Source organism: Pempheris klunzingeri, chromosome 22 (assembly GCF_042242105.1).
Source record: "Pempheris klunzingeri isolate RE-2024b chromosome 22, fPemKlu1.hap1, whole genome shotgun sequence".
NCBI lineage: Eukaryota > Metazoa > Chordata > Actinopteri > Acropomatiformes > Pempheridae > Pempheris > Pempheris klunzingeri.
The window spans coordinates 5,738,583-5,765,699 of record NC_092033.1 but is presented as its reverse complement, the minus strand read 5'-3'; the positions used below and the strand labels follow the sequence as shown (position 1 = coordinate 5,765,699).

Below are 27,117 nucleotides of genomic sequence, written 5' to 3'. Positions count from 1 at the left end.
AAAGAAGAAACAGACCTGCAGGAAGAATTAACTTCTCTTATGTAAGACTCCTCCAGTGTGAGGTGACATTCAGTGACTCTTATTCAATGCCATTAAATGATGTAACAGGCCCTGTCCTTGGTGGAGTTTGCAGACGAGGCTGCGGTTGCAGTGTGCGGCCACTAGATGTCAAGCTAACCCCACGCTGTCCTCTGCCGCCCCCTCTGTAGAACAAGGAGTTTGTGTGCCGCGGCCACGACTACGAAAGGCTGGAGGCTTTCCAGCAGCGGATGCTCAATGAGTTCCCCCATGCCATCGCCATGCAGCACGTCAACCAGCCGGACCAGACCATATACCAGGCAGACGCGCAGTGTATCCTTGGCTATAGAAAGAGTCACTTATGAAAGGTCACTCACACAAGCATGGACGTATGCCGCCATGCTGAGCAGACACAGTCAAACGTGTGGAAACGCATAAAAAAACTAAACACAGGGTGTATATATAGATATATATGTACATATATATCTATATATATATATATATATATATGTGTTTGCACATACGCAGAGGCTCACACACAGACACACACACACACACAGCATGCTTTGTGTTTAGACATACACAATTGCCTATAATGACGCACACGCTATCATCCACCGCGCCTCCCTGTTTCTCTCTTGTCATTATCAAAGGCTCATTCTTAGGGGGACACACACACGCTTACTGCACTTACTATACTGCATATGATGTGCAGCATAGAGAATCTCATGCAACAAAGCACTATCAAACACACTTTGATCATACAAGTGCTTCAACACAAACCCAAGGGCAGAGTTTCCACTGGGGACAGATTTTCCAATCTTTTTTTTTTTTTTATCCCCACTTTCAATTTATTTACTCACTAAAATCTCTCTGGACAGCGTCCTCCTGCTCGCTATCATCCAGATAAGAGAAGCTCTAAAATGATACAAATGTTGATTATCGACATCTGGAATGCCTCAGTTATTTCAGTGCGCTCTATTTCATCACAATAAGTGTTACAAGCAGCGTTGAGTGCTTCGAGGACTTTTTTTTACCTCTGGTTCCGTCTGACAGGTTACGTACTGAGGAAAACAGCAGATACTACTTGTCACGAATTTTCATTTACTGTACAGTTACAGTTAATAATTCCCTAATAAGGTGCTGGAATCGAACATCAAAGATATGCTTGTTACAGTAAAGAGGTTAATCCAACATTATGTATTATATGATACTAAATATGAATATGATTATGGCATTAATTATACAATATTTACACAACCTTTTTCATAATTTGGTAGCCCACCATTATCATAATAACACGGTACAATAACACATTTGATGTACATGTCTATAAATGTAGTTAGGTCAAGATGCTCAGGTCGAGGTTTTAATCATTTTTTGCAACATTACACATTAACCTATAAGCTTACATAAATCAAGTCTCCACACCACACACTGAGAGCTATACTGCTTATTTCTATGCAACGCTTTCGAATTCAGCTGAACAGTTTGGGAGCCTTTTTAATTATTCACAGTAATCTATGGGACAACTGTTGGCCTATAGATGTGTGTGTGTGTGTGTGTGTGTGTGTGTATATGGAGAGAGAGTGGGAAATGCAAAGGCTTAGTGGCACGATGGCACAAATATTACAGAGCAGCACTAAAAGAAAGCCAGATTGAGGACAGAGAGACATGTTTCACTTGTTCTTTTTGTCTTTTATTATGTCTACGTGTGATATGTTTGCTTGTATTAGCAGGGATCATCTGAATAAATTGGCACACTGCTGTGTTATGTGTTATGTGTTGTGCTGTGCTGTGTCATAACGCTAATCAATTGAGTCTCTCTCAGATTGCTCACCCATCTGTACATCCTTGTTGCAAACACTTGTGCATATGAATATATATACAGTAGCTGTCCTAACTCATATTTCTGTGATCGAGTTGCTCACGATGAAGCTGAGGCCGAGCAGTGCAGTTTATCTGTGTCTATGCTCTTCTTTAGTGGTTTAAGTGTGTGTTTTCTTGATTTAAGTGTGTGTTTTCTTGATTTGTAATATTGTGAGGCATTCATGGTCCAAGGATTGTTTTGGCCCCTATTAGTATATTCTTGGCAGGATGTTGTTTCCATGTGGATGTACATAAAAGTGTGTGGCCATTGGCTTGACTCATCAAACAAAAGACATTGCAGGAGAGTTCTTTCCTCAATAACACACTTGACCTTCCTATAAAACCCATGCCTGTCTACAGCCATGTCTTCTGTCTCAGCGAATCTGCAATTTCCCATGTTCTTTCCGGTCACTGAAGAATTCTCACTGTTTTAGTCTGCGGTGCTCTCCCTTGTCACTCTCTCCCGTGTTTTTCTTGACTTCCCGTGCCTCCAGACCTGCAGATCTACGCTGTAACCCCCATCCCAGAGAGCCAAGATGTGCTGCAGAGAGATGGAGTGCCTGACAACATCAAAAGCTTCTATAAGTTCAATCACATCTGGAGGTTCAGATATGACCGGCCCTTCCACAAGGGGACCAAAGACAAGGAGAATGAGTTCAAGGTACGGGAAAAAGAGGAATTCTCTATACAGACAGATGGTGATGAATATAGACAGCCACTGGCACAAAAAGTGGACACATACTTTCTCTTCATGTATGTAATTGAGTTCCTTTTTCATTCCATTTTGTCGATTTTGCGGCAATATGAAAATAAGTCAGTATAAAATTAATTTAATGCCCCTTACAGCTTCTGCAGTAGCTGCAAAATATCATGTGCAGTGAAATGAATATGGAAAAATCTGAAGTTTTCTGTGAATATTTCAGAATTTGAAATTACACATTTATGATCATTTGCATTTTTCACTGCAGACCGATGTGAAACAGCCTCATTTTCTTCTGCGCCCAGGTATTAGTCTGTGTGTAGCACATGATTTATTCATCATGACACCTCTATCACTAATTACACACACGCTGCACGCACTCTAAACACATATACATGCACGAACATTACACAGATATTAGGCTCATAAATATTCAGTATTAATACACACACACACACACACACATATATATATATAAGGGCTTCATACAGTCATTTCATCTCACTTCCATCAAAGGTATTTGGCCAAATTTAATCATGATATCACATTTCCATCTGGGCTGGATACCTCTGGCCCTCAGGTAGGAATAATATGTATGATAAACTTTTGCATGGCGACAAGAGTATGCAGCAGCCTGGAAATGGAGCGATCAGTCACTCTAAAGTAAGAAAAGATAGCTAGATAGTTTCCAAAATTCAACAAAGAAGTTTCTATCTGCAGAGAAAGATTGTTTGCAGGAAGGTCAAGATTTTCATTTTTGTCAAATTTCCAAACTGTAATACATGATTTTTTTCAAGAGGTGTTCAGGTGGGTTTTTTGGCCTTAAAAAGCATAAAATCAATAAAGGGCAGCAGGGTCGTGTAGTGAGTCGGAAGACCCTTCTTCAACCTGAGGACACTGGATCGATGCTGCATGTCAGCACTCATCTGCTCTGCTGGAGTGTCCTTGAGCAAGACACTGGGTTTCTAAACTTAGGTTCAAATAAATGAAGTCATACAGCAGCTTGATCCTCACCTGCCTGTGGTGTGGGCACAGCAGAGAGCAACATGTCCATATAGGGACTAAAAAAATGTAACATGATCTTTCAGTGATTTTGGTGCACGTTAGCACGCCGCGTTTAGCATTTAGCTCAGAGCCTCTGTGTAAAATAGTAGTTTAACCTTGAATTTTTGTCAAGCTATTTTTTATGAGTCAAAAATCACAAATTGATAATAGCTGTACAATATACAGAAAATACAATTATTTAACTGCTTCCCATGCTTCATGTTTTTTGATTTGTAACATAGTGCTAGCATTACTGTAGGTGTGAATCTATTATGCTATTTGCCTGCTATCAATGCTAGTTTGCATAGTTTTCGTGCTGTCAGAATGACCTTGTGGGATGTTGGCAAACTGACAAGCATGCTGGCTAACAGGGTAAGTGGTGGAACATGAATGATGATATGAGATATATGACCTGACATGTGACCTACACCTACAAGTGGGTGTCTGGCTATAGGTGTACTCAACATGCTTTCTTTAAACTATGCAAAGGTAATTAAATAGTTTGCTGTCTACCAGAGAAAGAGTAAATGCGTGCATTGGTTAGAAATATGGATTTTTGTGTGTTTAGCAGTCAGCTAAAACTCACAAGCGTATTGTGTGTTAATTCAGAGCCTGTGGGTGGAGAGGACGACTCTGACTCTGGTCCAGAGTCTTCCAGGCATTTCCCGCTGGTTTGAAGTGGAAAAGAGAGAGCTGGTGAGTGTGACCCCCCCTGATGAAATAACCATGAAGACACACAGTCATCTCACACAAGGGACACTCTAATACACTTTTCAGTAGCAGGTTGCAATTTAGAGAACTGCCAGCCAATACCCAAGTATTGATCCAAGTCATTACATTGAACAACAATAATGACCGAGGTCATGAGTTTGGGGCTATTGGGCACATTTCATTTCCAACATTGGATAGATTGGATGTCGTGCTAAAAATCAAATTGCTTTGCTTTGATTACAAACGTGATTTTTGAGTTGGGGAAATTTTTACCAATAACTTATTCTGTGCTTTTTAGCCTGGAATCACTATCTGATTCAAATCCAAATCCCCTCAAAGGCTTTCTGTCTAGGATCTTCTCATTCATATCTCTAAGGAGTGGGAGGATTTTAAATGCTGTTTTGTCCAGCGTATGCAAAACATAACGGTGTCTGTTTCTGTTGGTCTAAGCACATATTCTTTAGCGCGTAGCTGCCGAGCGTGGTGTGAAATTGTGGATTGTGAACCCAGTGTTATTCTACGATGTTTATGCAGTGCAATAGCATATAAAATACAGAACTGGCAAAAAGCTCTATTAGCAAGAGGATTAAGATTTGTGTGAGACAGAGGAAGAGAAAGAGAGAGAAAAATAAATGCATTATGGTGGGAAGAAATTTTTTTATACATGTATATGTGTACACCAAAGCCACTATATACTAATTATGTGGGCGTTTGCAATGATACAGTCGTGCTTTACACTTAAAGGTGGTGTAATCATTATTTATTTGTTATTTATAACAGTGGCTTGTTCAGTAAAGAAGCTCTAAAAATTCACTGTATACTGTCCAGTACTAAATTCAAGACCGACAAAGTTAACAACTAGCTGAGGAATGTAGCAGCTTTTGACAGCTAAAGAGCCATATTTGTGTTAAGAGAGTGTAGAGACCAAAAACAGAGCCAAAGAGAGAGTGGACATTGATCAGGTGGCACAAACGCTACTCGAAAAGTAATCATACCCCATATTTCCTAGATTTGTAAATGAACCACTAGATAACAAGTTTGCCATATTAAATTAAACATTTTTTACCCAAATATATCCACTATTTGAAAAATTCAGGGACTTTTAGCAGCTAGATCTGAAGGTGGAAGTGTGTAAATGTTATTTCTTTTGCTACTGTAAACAGACATTAAATTTTCAGCAGGAAAAGCTTTCAGAATTGATACACAAAATTTAGGAATAAAAGTGGCAATTCAGAAATTTAGCATTGCACTTCCAAAAAGCTGGGAAACCTGCAAGACTTGCAGTGAATGAAAGAATGGTCAAAGTCAAAGCATCAGAGGCTGATGTGGCCTGATTTGGAGCGTGCACTTCCCATAATGCTCCTCAAGGACAGGACTCCGCAGATATATACCCACCTTTTCTAAACTCCACACTCACACCTTGTAACGCGGGATTCATTTTCTCCGAGCTTTCCGACTTCAGAAAGCTCCCTTTAGAGCCACCGATGAAGTGGCCCCTTAAAACATCAGATTTTTCTTTAACCTCCCCCTTTGCAGGTGGAGGTGAGCCCGCTGGAGAACGCCATTGAGGTGATCGAGAACAAGAACTTACAATTGCGCACATTGATCACCCAGTGTCAGAGCCGGCAGATGCAGAACATCAACCCCCTCACCATGTGCCTCAACGGGGTCATCGACGCCGCTGTCAACGGGGGGCTGGCCCGCTACCAAGAGGTATGGATGGATAGATGGAGGATAAGGTTGGAGGGTTTTAGAGACCGAGGCAGGAGTGAGGAGCGATGACATATGGATTGCCTAATGATGCATGAAGGTGGGTTTTAGCAGAGAGATGTATGGACAGAGAGCGTTTCGCAGAGGGAGGAGCGGATGAACAGATGGATGGATGGATGCATGAATGGCTGGGTGAAGGTTTGACTGATATGGATGGATGGGATGGACAGATGAGTGGAGAGCAGGAGGAGGTGGAAGCGGGAAAATGAGATGGAGGGGTGATGTAGGGATGGGTGGATGGATGGGGGCTTCGGTCGATGTATGGAAGGATGGATGTGGGAAGAAAGAGGGGTCAGGTCAAAAAATGGCAGTTAGAAGAGAGGGAGGAAGGATTATAGAGAGATGGGTGGCTAATAATGTCTGAATGAATGAGATGGGAGTGTTTATGCAGCTGCTATATTGAAGTGCTAACAGATTGGTAGAGAAAAACTAAGATGTGGTCAATGCCACAGACAGACATGTGCATCTACTGCTTCTCCAAAAGCTGCTCGATAGTAGACAATTGCAGGATAATTGTACAGTAGAATTTTTTTTTTAAACCAGGAGTGGCTCAATTGAAGAAAAAGACGTCTACAAATCTACTTTGTAAAATGGATTTTGCCCTCAACAAACTGAGTGGACTCAGCGACTTGCTCTGTGTCGCATAGCAACCACCCTTTTCCACTGGGAGCGCGTTTGTGGGGGTGCATGTTTGTGCAAGCATGCGTGTGTGTGTGTGTGTGTGTGGGCATATACTGTATGTGTGTGCGCCTTGGTGTAGAAGTAGCCTATTATGGTTTGTAGGATACTTGATAGATTGACAAAGGCAAGGGTTGCTAAAGTGCTTTCCACCCTTACTGCCATTATTCTGGTCGAAGAATGATAGCATATGGGATGATTTTCAGATTTCACTGTACTTGCGGAGCAGATATTCACTTTCATACGTTTTGGCAGGGTCATGCACACGTTCCTGCTTATAGAAATGCACAAATGGTGTTTCTCTGGATTAAGAACAGCTTCTGTCAACCATTTCTTATTTTTATCTTCATATCATACACCATCGAAAGTGACACATTTTTCCATTATTTTGCATGAGGTGGACACAGATGGGACCGTTTCTGCAGCAAACAAACTGCCACTGACATCAACACTCATTTTCTTTGCAGAATATTGCATGCTGCACCCCACGGAACGCACCATAAATCTATTAATTTCACTGCATAATGTCGATTGACAGCTGTGGAGGTTTGCTCAGCTACAAATGAATGAGAAATTGTCATTATTAATATTCAGATTTATTGCTCTAGTTTGAGTTGAAACCCTTGAGGGGGGATGCCGTCTGATTTACACCCCCTGCCCCCCCTCACTCAACATTCCATCTCTAATTGAACTTTTCTAATGATTAACTGAGCCGCTCCATGGCGAGGTCTCACTCCCTGCAGCCCGACGAGGAATTTCCATCATTCGAAGGAGATTATTGATTATTTTTGCTGCCTTTTCCGGGGTTCTTTGGTTGGAATTTCCTGCTGAAAGCAGCACTTCTCTCTTCAGAATTACTACATTGGCATCATTGCAGGTGTGCTTAACACCATATCAACACTAATACTATGAAGAGCACAATAATGTTGACATGTAATATAATATCTTTCATCTCTTATACATTTGTTGTGGTGGTTTAATAGGAGAGGAATATGATATGTACAGTGCATACTAGTATATGCTGTCTTGATAAAGATTACATCTGAGGATGTCTTTCAAGAAGAAAACTTTAAATATGGTTTCATAGTCACACACATTGATTAGTAAGGATCTACGTGTGTGTGTTTGTGTGTGACATGTTTGAAGCAGCATTGAGTATCTTTTCTCTTTAACTGTAATCTGTCTCTTTGGAGATAAACAGCTGTGTCCTTGGGAGAGGAACTGTGCTGATCTTTTGAACTTCCCCTTTACCTTTCAGCCCCTCTTTGTGTGCGTCTTTCCCTCTGTGGCAGATTTGAAAACAGATTTCAAGCCGGGTCTTTCATCGGCTCGTCGTCTCTCCTCTTTGTGCACTCTGATGCAGATTGAAAAGGATTTACCATAATCTGTAGACACATCACCAGCCTTGATGGCATTGTAAACAGCGATGAACTGGCTTTTAATGTATGGAGGCGACAAAAATGTTATCATCCTTCAAAGCAGACTGAGGCTTTTTTCATCTTATCTGTTTCTCCTTTGAGTCGCATTTTTTGAAGGAAATGTCTTGGAAAGCGGATACAAAGCGCAGTCTGTAAGCCATAATCAAGAAGTATGATGTTTCTGAAGAGACATGATCTATAACAGGAAGCAGTGACACGAATGAACTTGATTTGGAAACAAAAAAAGCTTTTAAAATCTGAGACCAAATTGGCCCCTAAATCAAAGTAAAATCAATCCTTTTATTCTAGTAACATCCATTTGGCACAGTGTTTTTCTTTCTCTATTTTTAGCCATTGTGTTTTTTTATTCTGGTCCCTGAACTTGATATTAATATCACAACACAAAAGTCAGACAGGAGTATTACGCTCAATTTGAGCTGCATGTTAGCTCACTCTGCCTGGTTATTTGCTCAGTTTTTTCGTGAATGTTTTTCAGGGATTCAGTGAAAAACGTGTGGACACTAATTTACTGTGTCAGGCCAGCGGGGATTCAAGTAACACCGCAGTGCAGAAAGCCTACTGCTTCAACTCCCGGTGTGTGCATAACAGATGTTCTGCATTTTATCTCCACACAGGCCTTTTTCGTGAAGGACTACATTATGAATCACCCTGAGGATGGCGAGAAGATCGGGCGACTGAGAGAACTCATGTTTGAACAGGTTTGTAACAAAATGGAAAAACAGCGACGTGCACATTTACATAAACAAATGTGTTGAGGTGGAAAGTAACTCACGGAATGTGTCCACTTGTCCTCATATTTGGTTATTTGTGGTATCCACAGATGCTAAGCAGCTTTTGTTTTGCAGGCGCACATTCTGGAGTACGGCCTCGCTGTGCATGAAAAGTTTGTTCCTCAGGACATGAGACCTCTCCACAAGAAGTTAGTGGACCAGTTTCATCTGATGAAATCCAGTCTTGGCATACAGGTAGGCTCAACGGTGAGTCATGGTGAGCATTAAAGAATGTGTTTTAAAAACTCCACATTTACAAATCAATATAAGATTCAAATATCAAGTTAAACAGAAGTTAATTTAGTTAATGATGATGAGTTATGTATTAGGTAGATTGAAACGCGTGTGTTTTCCTCAAATCACTGAGACTCCTGAAGTCTTTTATGCAAGCGCGCCCTGCACGGTGTGTGACAACAGAAATGGACCGCTGTGTTCAGATTTCCGAGCAAATGACCCCTTAAGTCCTCCGAGTAGAAAGCAACCCTTCATTTAACTCGCTTCCTGCTCTGGTGTGCATTTTATTTACATACCTCATGCTGGCATGAAGAAGCACTTAATCATGTGCACTCCCTCTTCTCCAATTTAAAACCCCAGGAGTTTCCTGCTTATGTGCGCGCAAGCCCAGTACACTTCACCAACGGGAGCCCACGAACATGCCGGAACTCTGTGCCCAACATCATAAGCCCAGACGGTGGCAGAGGTGTTACCAGGCGGAGGTGATGACCTTTTCTGTCTATTTCCCTCTATTTTATTGGACTTTTTTTACTTGTCTTTTTTCCTTCTGTCTTCCTGATATTATATTTTATTTTAGACATTTTAAAAGCACCCAAAACGCTAAAAGTATCAAATTTATGCTTCATATTGTCTCACCTTTTCTTTGCTCTCTTCTGATTGACTGCTCTTAAACTTAAACTTTTCTTGTGTCCCCACCTCACCTCGATCACCATGCTCCATGCCTTTGCTCTCTTCCTCCTTCCGTTCTTTACCGGTATGGCTCCATCTGGGCATACAATAGGTGGTGGCGGCTGACTGGCACCCACAGGGATATTCCTCTGTGGCTGCTGCCAGGCCAGCAGGCGGACTGCGTGCTGCATGTGTGGGTGTGTGCGTGCGCGTGTGCTATTTGATGTGTTCAGTGACCCTGCCAGTCTGTCTACCTGCGACATTCTGCCTCCACAGTCTGATCCCAGGGGGCATAGCCACACAGAAAGATACAGACACACACATCACGTCACTCTCCCAGTGACATTTCGCGTTTTACTTCTTGAGTTTTGATTTTTTTTTTTTTTGTATTCTGTTTGGCAACACAAAAGCAGGTTACATCTTTTTTTTTCCCCATCATGTCCTTTTTCAGGAAAGACTTCTGCTTTAAAAACACCATTGTTTGTTCTCTAACCTTTCTTTTATACTTTTGCCTTATGGCAGACAAGTGCTTGAGAAATACTGTGATTGTTGTATTGATTATCATCTCATAATCTGACATTGTCTGTGTCTGTTTGTTTTTTTCCCTGCTCGCTTTATGCCGGCCTCACGCTGAATTTTCGGTGAGTAAAACCTCTGGAAGTTAATGAAACTACATACCCTAACCTCCCCTTATAACTTCCGTAGATTCTCCCTTTCACTGAAAAGCCACCATAACCACCTCTCTCTGTCTTTCTCTCACCCTCAGTCCGCTCAGCTACCCCGCAGTGAACCGCTACTCCTCGTCCTCTCTGTCATCTCAGGCCTCCAATGAAGTCAGTAACATCACAGGGCAGTCTGAGAGTTCGGATGAAGTCTTCAACATGCAGGTAATCTCTCTGTCATACACACAGACTTGAATACCTTCCCACACAGCCACACGCAGGCTGTTTAGGTAGCAGACAGAGTTCACATCCCAAAATGCTCCCCACAGATTTCACTTGCAATTCTTTTTAATCCCCCTCACTGTGTTCCACCCTCATTCCTCTTCTCCTCTGACCCTTTCTCTCTATAGTCCTCTTCGCATGTTGGGAGCTTTGTCTGCACAAACAAATTGTCATGATTGTATCAAATAAGGACACGGTGCTTTGTGTGGTCCCTCCAGGGAATTTGCTGGAGTTATGCAGTAATCTAAACTAGATTTGGCCAATTGAGGAAGCTGCCGACATCTCCTGGCAAGCTGTCTGGCACACCTGGCAGGCCTGGAACGAGAGGAAGCAGAGAAAAAGGGGCTGTTGTCAGGGATCTGACTGAGGCTATTACATTATTGTTTATGAAAATCCCACCCTTCACTCTATAGATAAAGTACAATTCACTGTATGGTGATCCTAAAGCCACGTATTATTGCAGAGCATTTCAATTCACATGCACTGCGTAAAGCCTTTAACCCCAAACCTCCTGGAGACACACGTTTTCTTTTTTATGGTTGAAGTTGCAGACTGCGATAGATCGAACATGGATTTTTTTTTCACGTCTTTTCATAATAGCACTCTGTAAAAAGTCCCTCCAACCACAACGCAGGTATTATTAGACCTATCGGGTCTCGTGTACTCGGATCCATTATGTGAAATTGCAGAGAAATAATAATAATAGTAGTAAGTGGACCCTGTGTTAAGAATTTCTGTCAACTTGAAATTTGATAAAGGAAAAGTTCAGAAAAATATATGACAAAGGAAATATGCCTGTTGACTCAGAAGATAAGATCAATGTGCTGTCACATCTCTGCAGTAAATATGAAGCTATCACCAGCAGTTCAGGCTTGTTGTCAGTGTGAGGTTGCCAGGCAACAGGTGGAAAATCCAGGAAGTCACTGCACTACACTTCGGCCTTTGTGCAGAATAAACAAAGGAGATATTACATGCTAATTAGTGAGCTTTAAAGGGTGCTGGTAGGTGGATTTTGTAACCACTGGACAGGCTAAGCTAGCCTGCCCTGAGCTGTGGCTTCCATGCTGATGAAGAAAAGCAAACAAGTATTTCCTAAACTGTGACCTGTTCCGTTAAATGAGGCCTGCAATAAATACAAATTGATAATAACAGTTAACTGTTTGCATGTCAAGCCTGGGTCCTCATGGTTTACCTGTGGAATAATAGCAAAGTTGTTCAGTGACGTTCTGCTATATAGTTTCTGATCCTGATGCCCTCCAGCAGAAGAATGAAAAAAGACAATGTCACCAAGTCACACTGAGATTGTCTCTATTGTCTTTTTGCTTGCTTGTTTTTTGAAACAAAAAATGTCAGAAAAATGCAAAACATTCCACAGTCACATAAACATTCTACACATAGCAGCTTTAAGTGAAGTTGTGAATCATTTTTTGGTTTCATATAAAATATGTAATTAATATACATGTGCTCTGGTTCATGATGCTGATGTAGTTGTTTCTGTCATGCCACCCACAGCCCAGCCCGTCTACCTCAAGCCTCAGCTCCAACCATTCTGCCTCGCCCAATGTCACCAGCTCAGCCCCCTCCAGTGCCAGAGGTGAGACTCATTTTACAGTGTTACACACAGAAGGCTTTTATCTGATACTTCAATCCAGAGCGAGTCACGTGGAGGAAGCAGACAGAGGTTCAGCTGTACACACCGAACATGGGGCCTGAACTTTTGACCTTTCATTGACAAGATGTTCTCTCAAACCACCGCAGCGTCCTGTCAACTGAGGTTAGAGAGGTTAGACAACAGCAAGGGGTACACATACTGTAGGAGAGGGAGCAGAGGGGGTTGAATGGAAAGTTAGAGGCTGGAAAATAGAGAGAATACAAAATGAGCTGAGATGAAAAATGAAATGGGCTGAGACGTGGAGACAAATGCTGTTGAAAGAAACATGGAGCCTGTGAAAATGCAAGACAGAGCAAGAGAGAGAGTACGAGATGATTACAGCTCTTATAGAGTATCCCTCTTGGACCTCAGTACAATATCGAGTCCAGCCCAGGCCATCCAAGGATCCTCTACTGTGGAGTGTGAATACCTAATGCCTTCTCTGTCTATGCCCTCTTATCTCTCTGTGCCCAAATGCGCAAATGTGTTTCTGCCTGATTCACATCATAAAAAGTAAGAATATATGACGACGTTTATGGAAGCGTATACACTCCCCTTTGGCAAACTGCTGGCAGCGGGCGGCGCCCTTATAAAAGTGGCCTCTGTCTACCCATAAAGCCTGCAGAGAATTATTGCTCGTGTGTTATCTGAACGAGAGCCAGCGATGGGTATCTCATACTCATATGATAGCCTTCCAAGTGGAATCGCATTCGCTAATGGATCAAGATCTATACAGTCGCTAACACCAGATGAGGAGAAGTGCTGCGAAAATGGCGTGAGAGCGAGCATTTGCATGTGAGTGTGAGGGCTTTCGCGTCTTATCTCGGCTCGTGTGCGACATGTGTTTCCGTGTCAAGGTTTAGCATGTGTCTCTGTTTGTTGTGATTGTCCACTCTCACCGAGGAGGCAAGGGAGAGAGGAAGGGGAATGTGTGTGTGTGTGTTTATGTGTGTGTGGGAGGGTGCAGGCCATTTATCATGTTGTGGAGCCAGTGAGGCTGAAAGAATGGTGGAGAGGCTTGGAGGGAGAAAAAGAGATTGGCCATTCCTGATTGCCAGTATTTGTGGGTAATAGTCTAACACCTTGCTGCTATTTGGTCCCTTATGTGTTTCGCATGCTCGTGTGTGTGTGTGTGTGTGTGTGTGTGTGTGTGTTGATGCTCTAACATTCTGTACTGGCCATTTCAGGTTCACCCCAGATGGCAGAAAAACACAAGCATTCCCGAGAAAATGCCTGTCTGTCTCCACGAGAGAGACCAGTCAGCGCCATCTTCCCCAACCCGCTGGACCCTGCACAGGTTAACACACACACACACACACACACACACACATGCCCACACACACATTCATCTACACACACACGTTCATTTACACACACATTAAGGCAGTATGACCAGAGTGAGTGGCACTGTATAGCCATGTATATAATTTGGCTACACCTTGTGTTCCAGTATACAATGGATTCTTACCATCAAGTCAAATAGAGCAATGCAGCTCACTGCATGCTAACAAGTGATTATAGGTGATTCGATTAGGTTAAAACACAAGCAGGTCTATGTTTGGTTCAAATAAAAATTAAATAAACAATAATGAGGTGCTGATGTAAAGGTGAGCTAGCAATAGAATTACACTCCGTAACTGTTCATCTAAACCATTTAGTTAGATGGGATACTGGAAGAGCAATTCATTTGCCAACCACAATGTGTGACTTCATGTAGGCCTTTGGCATATTAGCATGCCCAAAGAATCACAGTAGAGTTACTAAGCGAGGGAAGCTATTTCAGGCACCACTGGTTGTTGTTGTAACAGACCCGTACATTTCCTCCATAGACACTCTCCTGGTTTAATCATCAGGACAGAAGATGCAGAACTGCGTTAGAAAATATCTGGCTCTTTGATAAAGAGTTGACGGTAAAATACTGGGTACATAAAAGCGCAAGGGGAGAAATTAATCATGCCTCCCAAGGTGCATTTTGGCAAGAAAACCAATCCAATCACAGTTTAAAATTCTGTCACGTGCGGCCATGTTGCTGCGTTTATTCCCAACTGAAAGAAAGAATTGTTTTGATTTCACCACAGCTATTACTTTCCATAGCAACGGTGGCCGAGCCTCATGGGTTTTACGGTAATTAGAGCCGTCTGCACAAAACCTGATTTCTCAGAAACAAAATATTCTACGTTTCCATGTCAAGTAAAAAAAATTGAAATGATAATGCAGAATGGGGCTAACACAACACTTCCTCTTTTCTACTTTGCAGCTCCATACTGTAAACAGACATATCCACCCTGGGTGTGTTGTTTTTTCTTAAGAGGGTAATGGAAGAAGTACACTCATTTTTCTCTCATCTGTGACCCTCACAGATGGTTTTTCTCGCCGGTCGTGCTCACTTGAAAGAAGACAAAATCTATACATTGCAGGCATGTTTGCCCAATACTGCAGTCAACCATAAGGTGCATACGGGTGCAGAAAACAAAGCGACCTTCGTATTGTACAGCATATCTCAATGGGTGACTTCTGTCCTCCTAGACACATGCCATGAGACCTTTTGTAGTAGAGGACTGCAGTTTTTTCAAGAGCAGCCGATGTTACCGTTGTTTTATTAAAGTCAGTCAGTCTTGCGTTGCCTCATTTTCCATTAAAAAACATTCCAGTGCAGCAAGCTAATGTTGCCACAAGAAGAGACAACAAGAACAACATGATATTGCAGTTTCCTCTCTAGCTGAAGGGCAGCACGAAACGCAGCCACGCACTCCAAATCCTCCAGTGACAAAGCCACTGTAACAGCAAAATAATGTGTTTGTTTTTCAAGGCCTTTCATCTCTTCCAGTTCGTGCCGACACCACCGACACAATTCACCTGTTTTCCTCAGCCTGTTAGTGTTCGATCAAGAGTCATTCTACGTATCCAGATGACTAGATGTTGGGACAGTTATGGCAATTATTTCTAACCTGACAGCTGCAAAGGATGAGCTATTAGCTTCTGATGGAATATTGATTATTAGAAACCTTTATCACTTTTAGCATTTACTGTAATTAGCAGCTAGGTAAAAAAAAAAAATCATATTTCTATGATTTCTAAGGAGGATACTTCTGCAAATATCACACCGCTTCTAGACATAAAGGTCATTATGCATTCAACACTCTTTCTCTCTGTCTGTGTCTTCCTCTGTCCGTTCTATTGAAATCGTAAGGGACATATTCATTTCCACCATCCGAAGTGTTCAGTTGCTCCTCTTTGCATTAAAGGTGGCATTTGGCCGTTTTATCCCACATACACTGTTTCCTGCTGGATGTGTTTGGCGGTAATCTGGACTGTTTCTTCTTCGTGCAGAGAGCTCCTCCGCATCAGATAGGCGATACAACTTTACCAAGGAGTGACCCCAACCTCTCAGCACCTGACAAAGGTAAAACACCGTGTTTAGCATGTAATTTTAGATCCTTCACCTCTCCACACTCAGGACTGTCCACTTTCAACACTCAGAAAGTGAAATGTGCTCTCACCTTGCAGCGAATTTCCTCCAGCAGAATGATAATAATTTCAAAGGTGAAGTGTACAGTTTATTATTTTGCTGTTCCTCGGTGTTAGCACAGTAAGCACGGATGTCTCCTCTTCCTCGATTACTCACTGATGCTCATGCCACTGTCCATTGTGGCGGTCATCTGTCCAGATATGCAGTGTGTGTGACAGTTTGACCACAGAGCGGACTGGAGGCATCTGTCTTCACACAGCTGCTTCAGGGAGCTCCTCGGGATACACACACACACACACACACACTCTGGGCTCCATTTTCCTCTGACTCCTAACCATACACACTGTCTAGATTACAGCTTTTCATCTTCCCTCATCCTGAAAGGGTAATGAAATGGCAGATAGTATTCCTGCAACGTGAGTGACATTCATATGTATGAATGCATATCTATTAGTTAAGCCCCCTAGTTGTCATTTTGCTGAGCGTCGTCTAGGAGAGATGCATATTTCCTGCATTTTCTGGGGAAAAAAATCTGCCTGTGAATTGAAACTGAGAGCTGACCCCTTCCAAGAGTAATTAATAAAATACCCTTAACAGTTTGATTACTTTTCTTCAGAACTTCTGCAAAACTCTGATTACAAAGTGAAAACGGGAAAGTTGTGTCCTTTCTCCAGTGCCAAAGAGAGTGCAGCTTTTTCACAACACTGTGAACTAATTAGGGAGGGTTGCGGAAGAGTCACCTTAAAATAAAGAGCGAAGCGTGCGAATGTGAATGCTTCCTCGCAACTCTCACACAAACACACACCTTACCATGTGATTAAAGTGTGATCAGTAAATAATGCAGTGAGAAATGTATGAAGAGCAACAATATGGCGGCATGACACCTTCATGGATACAACGATGATGAAACGTGCCAGAATTTACACAAAACCTGCTGTATAAAAGTGTTGTTTGTCACATTTTGCCTTCAACCTTCAACTGTAACTTCAGATACCAAATATAGAGTCTTGTTAAAATAGAACACGCATCACTTTGCAACGAAATGAAGAAGAAAAACAGCGTTTTGAAGCTCAATAGCCGTGTCGACCCAGAGCCATCAGGCTACCGCTACTTTACTGTAATAACTGTGACCTGACCAATCACCCCGACTGTGATTTCAATTATAGTCTCTGATTACATTTTATTTTTACAGAAATGTCTGAACTAGTTGGAGCTCCCAGACTTGAAGTAGCCACTTAAGAACTTGTACAGCTGATTGAATGTCACCGTAGCTGCTTTACAGTTTATTCCTGTTGATATGACATGTACATGCAGAACTAGGACCAGATACAGTTTTTGTCAGCAAATAAAAACTAAATGTGTAAAAAACAGACAAGTTGAAATATGAAGTAATTATTGTTCTAATGCAAAGTCAGTGACCTGCATATATGTGACACTGTATGCTCCCAATTATCCTCCGCCAGCCACTAATATTGCTCCTCTAGAGGTTCCTTTAGCTGCCTGACCTTAAGCAACATTTTGCATTTCTGTGTCCTGTCCAACAACGTTAAGTAATGTTACTGTTACTCGTTAGGAATAAAGAAACACTTTCGGGGACTAAAATCATGTGCAGTCCCTCTGATAGTGCAAGAGAGGAGGAAACACATCAAAGATTGAAACATGCTTCAGAAGATGTACTGTAGACAACTTGATAACTGTCATCACACTCTGATTAAAACATTGCTTAATCCTGATTGGTGCGAGGAAGTACGTGACATCACCTTTTTCCAGCTCCAGTCTGGCCGCTTTAAAAACATGAGAAGACAGAGGAAAATGAAAATACAGAAATCACTCGTGAAATAAGCAACAGTGTTATTAATTTGGCAGAAGGTGGCGTGTTCATGTTGAATCCCTTCACTTATGATAAGAAGCTGATTGTAAAAGTACGTTTTAGGGTCTTTAATGCGCCTCCTGTTTGGTGTGAAAGCAGTATTGCTGCAGGTCGGACCGTGTCAATCACTCCTCATTTGTTTCCATCCAACTGAACTGTGCACGAGTCCACTGTGTTCTCCACGTTGTTCTCCAGTGTAATACCATAACCTGCTGAGTGACTTGTGATGTTTCTGTGTACTCGAAGTGAGACCCACACCCAGTAGCTGGAGCCTTGACAGTGTCAAAGAGGGCGCTCCATCCTTCTCTGACTCTGTGGGCAAATTGCTATGCCCCCCTGTACCTCCCAGGCCACCATACTCAGGTAAACTGGCCCATCACGGTGAATTCCGCGATGAAGAATGGTACTAATTTTCCACTCTGGCTTTTGACACCTGGTGCTTTCTCCACCTCCTCCCGCTGTGGCGTTTTCCCATCTGAGGCTCTCGGCTACTGTTTCCTGGCTTGCTGCTCCTAATACGATCCACATATGTGACGACAACAGCATTTTCTTTACTAACTGGCTTGAAACGCTGATATTTTCTGGTGTGAGATGTGTTAGTTCAGCAGAGGACAAGTTTAAAACTCTCTCTGGACTGTGAGAGGGCTGAAGTCAATCGTGATTGAAATTCCAGTCAATTCCCAGATTTGTGTTTATTTCTCACTTTCAGGCTCTCTGAGAAATGCATGTCATTACATTTCAACATCAGTTTTCTCCACCATCAACTCAAACTGTGTTTTTAGTCATTTACTTATTTACAGATGCAACAGACTTGACTTATTCCCCAGTGCTTTCTGATATATTGTGCTGCCCAGCAGCGTAATAAGCAGATGGAGTGTTTTTCCCCCCTCACTTTCTCTGCCCTCATTGCATCAAACAGTAACAGCTGTTGGATGTAGACACAGCTTAAGGCAGCCTAAAGGACCTGCAGAACATCAGCGCTTATTTGACTCATTGATGCTTTAAGCTACTGGCCCTCTCAGCTCCAAGTGTGTATGTTTGCATGACTCACGCTGTGTCATCCCGGTGAATGGAAGAAAACGCTCCACTAATTTGAATTATGCCCTCTTTCCCTCTCCCCTCCCTCCATCCCTCTCATCTGGTTGTCAGCAGGCTCCTCGGCTAAAAACATGAGGTCGCAGTCCCCCGTCTCCACGTCCAGATCGCCGCAAAAGGTTGGTTTCCGATTCTGTCGCTCATTTCCTGTAAGTTTTTGGCTTTTGTTTTTCCCAGAGACAGCCTGACCTTGCTTAGTGGTTGCCTCTGGGCGTTTATTCTGCAGTGCTAACGTCTCGCGGCCTGCTCCTGGGTCTTTATCCTACTCTGTGTCAACCCGAGGCCTGGGAGCTTTGCATTACTGTTCACTAAAGCTACTAACTCTTCCAGTGCTGCTGATTTTGTAGTTTTTATGACACCACTGTCCTGAAGAGGACCCAAAATGGGACTGGCCAGAGGACATTTGTTGTATTCACTAAATGTACACCTGGTAGATGTCAGCTGTTGTCCACTGTGTTTAATTCAGGCTCTGTGAGGATGTCACCTGACCTGCTTGCCAAATATATGCACGACCAGATTTCTTCAACGTCAGTACATGTACTTGTCGGTTAATTTAAAGTCCAAAGACTGAGCTCTATTTGTTCATTTTTCTGCCTTTGCTATTGGTGCTGTGAGACCTCTTTGTGCTGTACTGAATGTTCTCTTCAGCAACTCGCAACTGAGAGGTGTTGAACACGTTTTTAATATCTCTGACCTCAGGTGTGTTTATGTTTATCAGCAGTTAAACTGATTACTCAGGCTTCGTCTCCGAGCTCTAGTTTATTGTTAATGAGCCTCTTAGTAATTAATACCAGTCCGCAGTAGCAGGAGAGGTCCTGGAAAGGTTAGCTGAGCGCAGAGTGAGCTCTTAATGAGGGTAAAAAGTTGTTTTGAAAAGTTGTTGTTGAACTGAAGCTTGTCTCCTGCTAACTGTTATCTCCTTTGTGGGCTTGTCACAGGCAGCAGTGCTAAGCTCCCGGCTTTGTTGAGGGTGTGATGTCTTCTTACAAGTGACAACTACCAAGAATGCGGTTGCTTGTGTGGTCTGTGTGTGTGTGCGAGGCGGAAAGAGAGAGAGAGACAGTCTGGAAGCCAAAGTGTGAGTGACAGCTTGGCGCTCAGCATGCTCTGTCAATCAGATTTGTGTGTGCGGTTAGGTGTGTGCGTTCCGCCACATCGGTGCATGCATGTGTGTGTTTGTGAGTGTGTTGTGGCAAAAGAGGAGGCCTGGAGCGAAGTACCAAGCTGCCCATCACAGCACAGCCAGAGACGGGTCCTCCGTGGACCTCCAGCGGGCGCCATTATCTGGCACATGAATTCACACGCGCATCAGTCAGCGTAGCCAGAGGCCCATTACCAGACCACAAACCCCAGGACAGTAGCGAACTCGCAGAAAACACACGGTGCCAGTCTGACAGGGCTGCACTTATTCATCTCCAGAGGTAGAAATGATATGTGGTCGTAGCCTCTCTCTGGAAAACTGGGTCAGGAGTTTAAAGTGCTTGTCAGCACTGTATTAAATATACTGATTTTCAGCGCCCTCACCTCAGATGTGAAGAGGTTTGTCCAGTCGTGCATGTCGAATGGATACCTCTCTTTCTGTGTGCCCCCTGTAGCATGAACAACACGACCTTACTGATCAAATGTATACTCCACTAGATCCAATTAAGCTTTAGCAGATATTATGGCAGCATGGTGTAATTGCTTAGAAAAACATTTTGTTGAGTGATCGGATTTTTGAGGGGGGAAGTGCAGCATATTGTGTTTTTTCGTCTGGGTGCACAAGGCCGGGTGATCGAGTGGAAAAACCTGGCCCTCTCAATCTGTTCACTTTATTTATTTATTTCTTTAAGTATTTATCGTTGCTGTATGGCTGTGTCAGCACACGTTGGAGACAGCAGGATAGAGGATGCATACAATATGAATGCAAGATTACCATAAATGGCTGACTGTACTCTGCTATGTTATGTGTTTACCATTTTGTCGTGATTCAAAAAAAATATAGAAAAGTTCAAATCAAAGTAATGGTATGTCCGTAGTTCCAAACCTTGTAGTTGAACCCTCAGAGGCTCCAGAGATTATTTTTAATTTCTCTCCAAAAGTCCTTTTAACAATCTGAGAAGAAAAAAAAGCTCGAACAATGGTTGAAAACATCCATCAGAATTTCCTAGAATCCAAAGTGATCTATTGGAATTGCTGCTTTTGTGTTAGCAACAGTCCAAAACCCAAAGATGTTCGCTTTACTATGGAGCTGAGGCAATTACTCCATTAAATGTTTCAGTAGAAAATTAATCAGCAACTATTTTGATGATTATTTGGCTGATTTGAAGCGTTTGATCATAAGACATAGACAAAATTGGCACATAAGGGAGCCTATTTGCTTAGTTGAAAAACCCTTTACTTTATTTCAAAGGGTCCTCCAACTGCTCCACACTATGAAAAGCACATTATGTGATTCCCTGTCATTGTCTGTCTCCCTTTTAGACCACAGTGCCACCTTTCACCCCCTCGCCCACCGAGTGCCAGTCTACCAGCCTGGTCTCCAACTCCCCGGTCCTCTCCGGCAGCTACAGCAGTGGCATCTCCTCCCTGAGTCGCTGCAGCGTGTCGGAAGCGTCGGGCACCGAGCTGCCCACAGGCGAGCACCCGCCCCACCCGCTGCCTCCTCCCACCACCTTGCCAAACTCCATCTCCAGCAGCTCGGACGAGCCGGTCCGCAGGGAGAACAAGACGCCTCCCCCCTACAGCGTCTACGAGAGGAACAACCCCCGCCGGCCTGTGCCGCTGCCCCACAGCCTCTCCATCCCCCCACAGGCCACGGACCCCCCGGCCCTTCCACCCAAGCCTCACCAGCTCCGCACAGGCAGCATGAAGCTGGACGGAACTTCTGACCCTCGAGTCCCCAGACCAAGGCCTCTGCCCAGGAAGGTGTCCCAGCTATAGGTGCTGGTTCGGGTCCAGGTCTAGAGCTTGAAGAAACACACTGGCGTATTTTGCACTTTTCTACTGGGCACTCACTTGTTTTTAGTGACCTTCAGTTTGGCATTCCTGACCTTCACTCCAATAAAAGACACGGCCTATAGATTAACAGGCAGTCAAAAAAAACTGAAGAAACTGTCAAGTAATGATGTTTCTTTTTGTATTTGCTAGAGGGCATTGCATTGACTTTGACTTGGTCATTCCGCACTTTTAGCTCTAGTACGTACAATAGGTCACCACAGTCAGTCACAATGTATGTTTACCAGAACACTCTAGAAAAACACAGTTTTGATAGATGAAATAATCTGAAATATATGTATATTGGTATATATGAGAATTGTTTTTGCCTTAAGTATTGGAAACAGAGTCTTTTATCCGTGAGTCTTGCACGTTTTTTTTTTTTTTTTAAACAACTCTGTACATTTGTATACTGTATGGCTAAAAAGGTGCTAGAGGCCTCGAGTATGCATTTCAGTGAAGCGTAGTAGACAAGGTTGTGTTCCCAAAGTCATATCCACAAGAGCAATGGCACAAAAAAGTTAAACTTTTGATATAAAAACGTATTCAAATTAAATGATAAAATGCTGTTACACTGGCATTTTTTGCCCGCTTTGAAAATTCGAAGGAAATTTTGTCATTTCGTATGCAGTGATTAAAGAAAGGTCCCTCAGAAAGTTTTTAGGCTAATTCAGCTCCACATGGTTATACAGTATGTGAATCGGAAAAATAGAAAGGTTTTCAGTGGGAAGTTGCCACTCTACTGCCCTACTCTTTCTCAAATCGCCTCAAACCTTTCACACTTGCCAAAAACTGCCCCCATTAAGGATGAAATCACGAGCCTGGACCAAACGCATGGGCGAACGTTGGTGCAACCGCATGCTCAGAAGCTGGACTTTGGCCATTGCCATTCATGTGAACACACCCAATCCCTCCTGCATGATGTACATGACAGCAGATGTTTTGGGGGGTGGGGAAGGGGTGGGGGAAACAAGTATTGTGCCAAAGGAAAATGTACAATGTGCTGTAAAGATATTTTTTTTTCGTTTTTTTTGTTAAACTGGGACCTGGAATCAAGAACCTTGGAAGTGCTTGGCTGAAATCTCATTTTTAAGGTATCAAGTGATTTTCCCACCCAAAAAAATCCTAAGGAAACTGTAATCTACTGATCAGATGTAAATCAAGACAAGCACAAACAAGACTTTATTATCTATACCATGACTTGTACTGTTATTATGAACTCTCTATTTGACAAAGCAGTAATTGGGAACAGAGTTTCACTGTCAGCAGTCACCTTAAAACACACAAGGACTGACACTCTATTGAAAAATATTTACAAACTAATCATTGTCAAATATTTGTATGGTTGAGATTTACTATGTGTTTGATTAAAAAGGTGGGCGTGAGTTGACTCCGCGATAATTAGTCGCTCAGTTCAACCACGCTTCAGCGCTGCAGTGAAGTAAGTGTTCTGTGGCGGGCAGGTTTCACATAGTTTTGTAAAATAGAGAACATTTTGGCATAAAGCATTCATCAATCTTAAATCCATGCATCCTGGGGAGGGGGGGGGGTAGCTTTAGTATCGTTTGTATGTTTCATTTTTGTATGGTTAATTTGCTTTTTGATTTGTTGTGAATTTTTGAGATTAAATATTCACATTAATCAGTACTTGAGAACCTGTAAATTATATGAGATTAATGTAAGTATGCCAAATATAAAAATTTGTGTATTACAATTAATGTAAATATTGTGTTTTTAACAAAATGTAGCTATAACAATTTACAGCTTTGAATGTAATGTTGAAGCAGCAAATTATTATTATAAATGTTCAAACTTTTATGGTTTTGTGAGTGTAGAAAAACTAAGGTCATGCATAATGACACCTAACACATTTACAAGTTCAATAAACTGCCCTATGTAATACCAACTGACTTACAGACATCTGCGTTATGAGACTTTCAAGATTTGTCTTCTTTCATGGGGGATTGAGGATTCACAGGACAACGCCGCAGAGATCTAATCTGATCGGCCATCAGTGCCTCTAATAAATCTTATTGGTCAATTGTTTGAGGGGGGAAGCCAGCTAGGGATCATGTGGTCACTGTTGTGTTATTGGTGGACACAGCTTCTGTTGGGGTGTGAGATCTGATGCAGATCCTGTGAACATCAGCACATGCGACATTTTCCCCAGGCAGCAGTGGGGATCATGGAGCACAAGGGGAACTGGGATCAGTTAAAGTAGGAAAATATGTGGTGACGCTCTGTGTTTGAGGAGACCTGTGGTAGTAAATGCATCACTGCGGAACTGAGAGGAACCCAAGAATGTGCTGAGCTCCACGTGTCCAAAATGTCTCTCATCAAGACGGGAATCCCTGCTGAAGGATGGCTGCCAAAAAAGGGGAAGCTTGGTTCCAGTTTTATGTAAAGCTGAGGGAGTCCTTACTACATTTACACCCCTGTTTCTAGCATGAAGTGTGTCCCATATTTATTTTCAACAAATACTATTACAGTTAAGTATAACTCAACATCATCTATTAAAATATAAAAAATGGGTACAGAGAAAGCGAGTGATGTGATAAGGTATAATATTTTTGTGTCAAGTGTAGCAAATTAATTCTGTGAAATATTTAAACATTAATCTTTGATTTATAACTATATAATATTGGCTAAATGTAACATCACCTCAGAGGACCCAGATCACACCGGCGTGTTCAGATCACGTGACATTTTCAAAGCGCCGAAACAGCTGTTGTCCACTTCACTGGAAAGTGCAGATTAGAAACTCTCTCCTAGTTTTTGTTTGACGTTGATCGACCATGTGAAACTGGAGATTAATTAATTAATAACTAATTAATTTAACAGTACAAAAATATGTATCCGTGCGTAACAGCGGGATGGGCAGGTGCTGCGTTTGTTATTGCAACGCTTGCGTAAATATTTTGGTCACGTGATCTGTTCGGACCTCGGACCTCTAAGGGTTAATGACATAAAAACACGGAGTCTTTGGACCCAAAGCTCAAACCAGGAGCTTCCCCCACTTAAGACATGAGGCATCCTTAGAAATGAACTTTAATGGTCACACCTGGCTCACTTCCTTCTCTGGGAGGAAGCAGGAAGTGATTTAGGGAAGAAACAGGACTGGCAGGTCTTGGCAGGAACCATGTGAGAATGTAAATCCATCACTTCTTGAAAGCTAGTGAGAAGGACTGTCCCTAAAATGTAACACTGTTACTGTCATGCTGACTTTACTTTGGATTTCCTTGGGATCAGGTAAGATCAATTAGCTCAAACTAATGACATCACCTGCCTCTGCTGTACTTTGTGTTCACTACTAACACTTTTAAATATGATGAACATGTATTGAAAGAACTGGATACCAAAGGCAAAGACTTAGACTTAGACTTCTTTTATTGATCACCCATAGGGGGAAATTTACATGTTACAGCAGCAACAATAGAACAAAATAAAGTGTGAATAAAAGCAACATTGGAAAATAAAGCAATAGCAAAATAAATATGTGTTGTGATGATAAATAAATATTTACACTATGGAATATTTACACTATGTATCATAAAATAAAATGTGAAATGTGAAAGTATGGACAGGAATATCAAGGAGTGGAATGATATGAATGGAAAAACAAGATGGTGCATATTCAGTCCAATGAGAATCGCTTACACTGAAATGATAATGCAGCTGACAGCAGTGTTCCTTTAACCCCCTTGGCTTAAAAATATGTACCACAAAGAGTAACGGCTGACTGTCTGTAGCTGAAACTTTACTCCACATCTGTTTTACAATGATGGCCTTTGTTAAAAATGCTTTCTGGGTTTGTTGCAGTACGGCCGTGGTCCAGTTGTTGTTCATGCCTGCTACATACATGCATTCTAGCATTGTCATGGTTAGCATGTTTGCAAGCTGATGTTAGCATTTAGCATCACCGTGCCCCAGGTAGGGCCTCACAGAGGAGCCAACATGGCTGCACACTTGTGTCAGGCAAAAATGGAGGTCAATGGCTAGAGTATGAAGGTACAAATAAAGTGACACACTCACACAAGGGGGTAAGTTTCTTGTTCATCACAAAGCATCTAATTACCCCCCTCTCCTCTCTGCTGAAAGAACCGCGCTGCATGACCGAGGGACCTTGAACAATTGTGTGTGTGTGTGTGTGTGTGTGTGTGTGTGTGTGTGTGTGCCCTCACTCCCTTGCCTCTAAACATACAGAGTGTGTACAGCGTGGTGATTGGGAGGCGAGCACACGTCACCTGTCAGCACTCATCATAATTGTTGGTGGTTGGCTGTAATTTGGCAGTAATTATCATGTCAGGAATGAATTCCTGCCTAATCGCAGAGTCTCCTTGCAACAGAGGGCGCATACTGCAGCGACCGCAGAGACATGCCTCTGCCATTCGGCGAGCCTGGGAGAATTGTTGTCGGTTACAAACCTCCACGGGCTTGTCAATCTGCCCATTATTGAGAGAAGAGCTGCATTCTGCTTGTAGTGGCGGCGAACAAAACCCGTCCTGCTTAAAAGGACGAGAGAGTTAAGCAGGCAACAAATTTCTGCTGATCCCAGACAGTGACATTTTGCATTTGTAGGCACAGATAGCCCCCTTACAACAAAAGGAGCCATAGCTGGAAGGCGCAGAGCTGTAATAACATGTAAATATTATGAACCTGCAGAGCTCCCGGTAAATGTAGAGACGTTCAGCACATTTCTAAAAGATGCAGCATTCATTATAAGCAGCACAAGGTTTTTGCATAACAGTTTAGCCCTATTATAAAAGCACTAAACATCCTTCGTTTATAGCATTCATGGGTGATGATACATAATTATCAGGGGAAAGGCAGTGCTAGGTATTAATTTAAAGTTGCCCGGGGCGAATTTTGGAGAACACACAGCCGCAGAGAAACCCAAGGTGTTTGTCTCGCTCTGCAAATCTCTCCAGGGAGAAGGGAAGCTGGAGCAGCTCTGCAGGGAGCAAAGAGCCTCCATCTCAGAAGCACACTGAAGAGAAGTTTCAAAGAGAAACTCGCAAGAATAGATGGCGTGTTTTTATCTTTCTGCCCCACTCCCATATCTGCTCTGTTGTGTTCGGCAGCTTATGGGGGATTTTCACCTGACAGCTTCAAATACTCCAGGTTGTTTTTAATGGCACGATGAGTGAAGTTTAATTTTTTGACTTGTGCTGTCCTCAGAGGAGGACTGTTGCCTCAGCTGAACGGGGAGT

The 27,117-nt window shown here is 42.5% G+C and overlaps 1 protein-coding gene across 1 annotated transcript in view; it reads left to right on the top strand.

The window, feature by feature from the left end:
• The window catches only part of dock4b (dedicator of cytokinesis 4b), a 105,589-nt gene extending 82,684 nt beyond the window's left edge, over nt 1-22,905 (top strand). The window contains exons 39-52 of the mRNA XM_070853742.1: nt 210-351; nt 2,382-2,548; nt 4,241-4,327; nt 5,879-6,055; nt 8,844-8,927; nt 9,075-9,194; nt 9,594-9,715; nt 10,678-10,789; nt 12,359-12,440; nt 13,685-13,794; nt 15,828-15,900; nt 18,083-18,199; nt 18,989-19,050; nt 21,395-22,905. Of these exons, the coding sequence (XP_070709843.1) occupies nt 210-351; nt 2,382-2,548; nt 4,241-4,327; nt 5,879-6,055; nt 8,844-8,927; nt 9,075-9,194; nt 9,594-9,715; nt 10,678-10,789; nt 12,359-12,440; nt 13,685-13,794; nt 15,828-15,900; nt 18,083-18,199; nt 18,989-19,050; nt 21,395-21,853 (1,914 nt within the window). The 3' untranslated portion in view covers nt 21,854-22,905. The remainder of the gene's footprint in view (nt 1-209; nt 352-2,381; nt 2,549-4,240; nt 4,328-5,878; nt 6,056-8,843; nt 8,928-9,074; nt 9,195-9,593; nt 9,716-10,677; nt 10,790-12,358; nt 12,441-13,684; nt 13,795-15,827; nt 15,901-18,082; nt 18,200-18,988; nt 19,051-21,394) is intronic.
• The last annotated feature ends 4,212 nt before the right edge of the window (nt 22,906-27,117 follow it).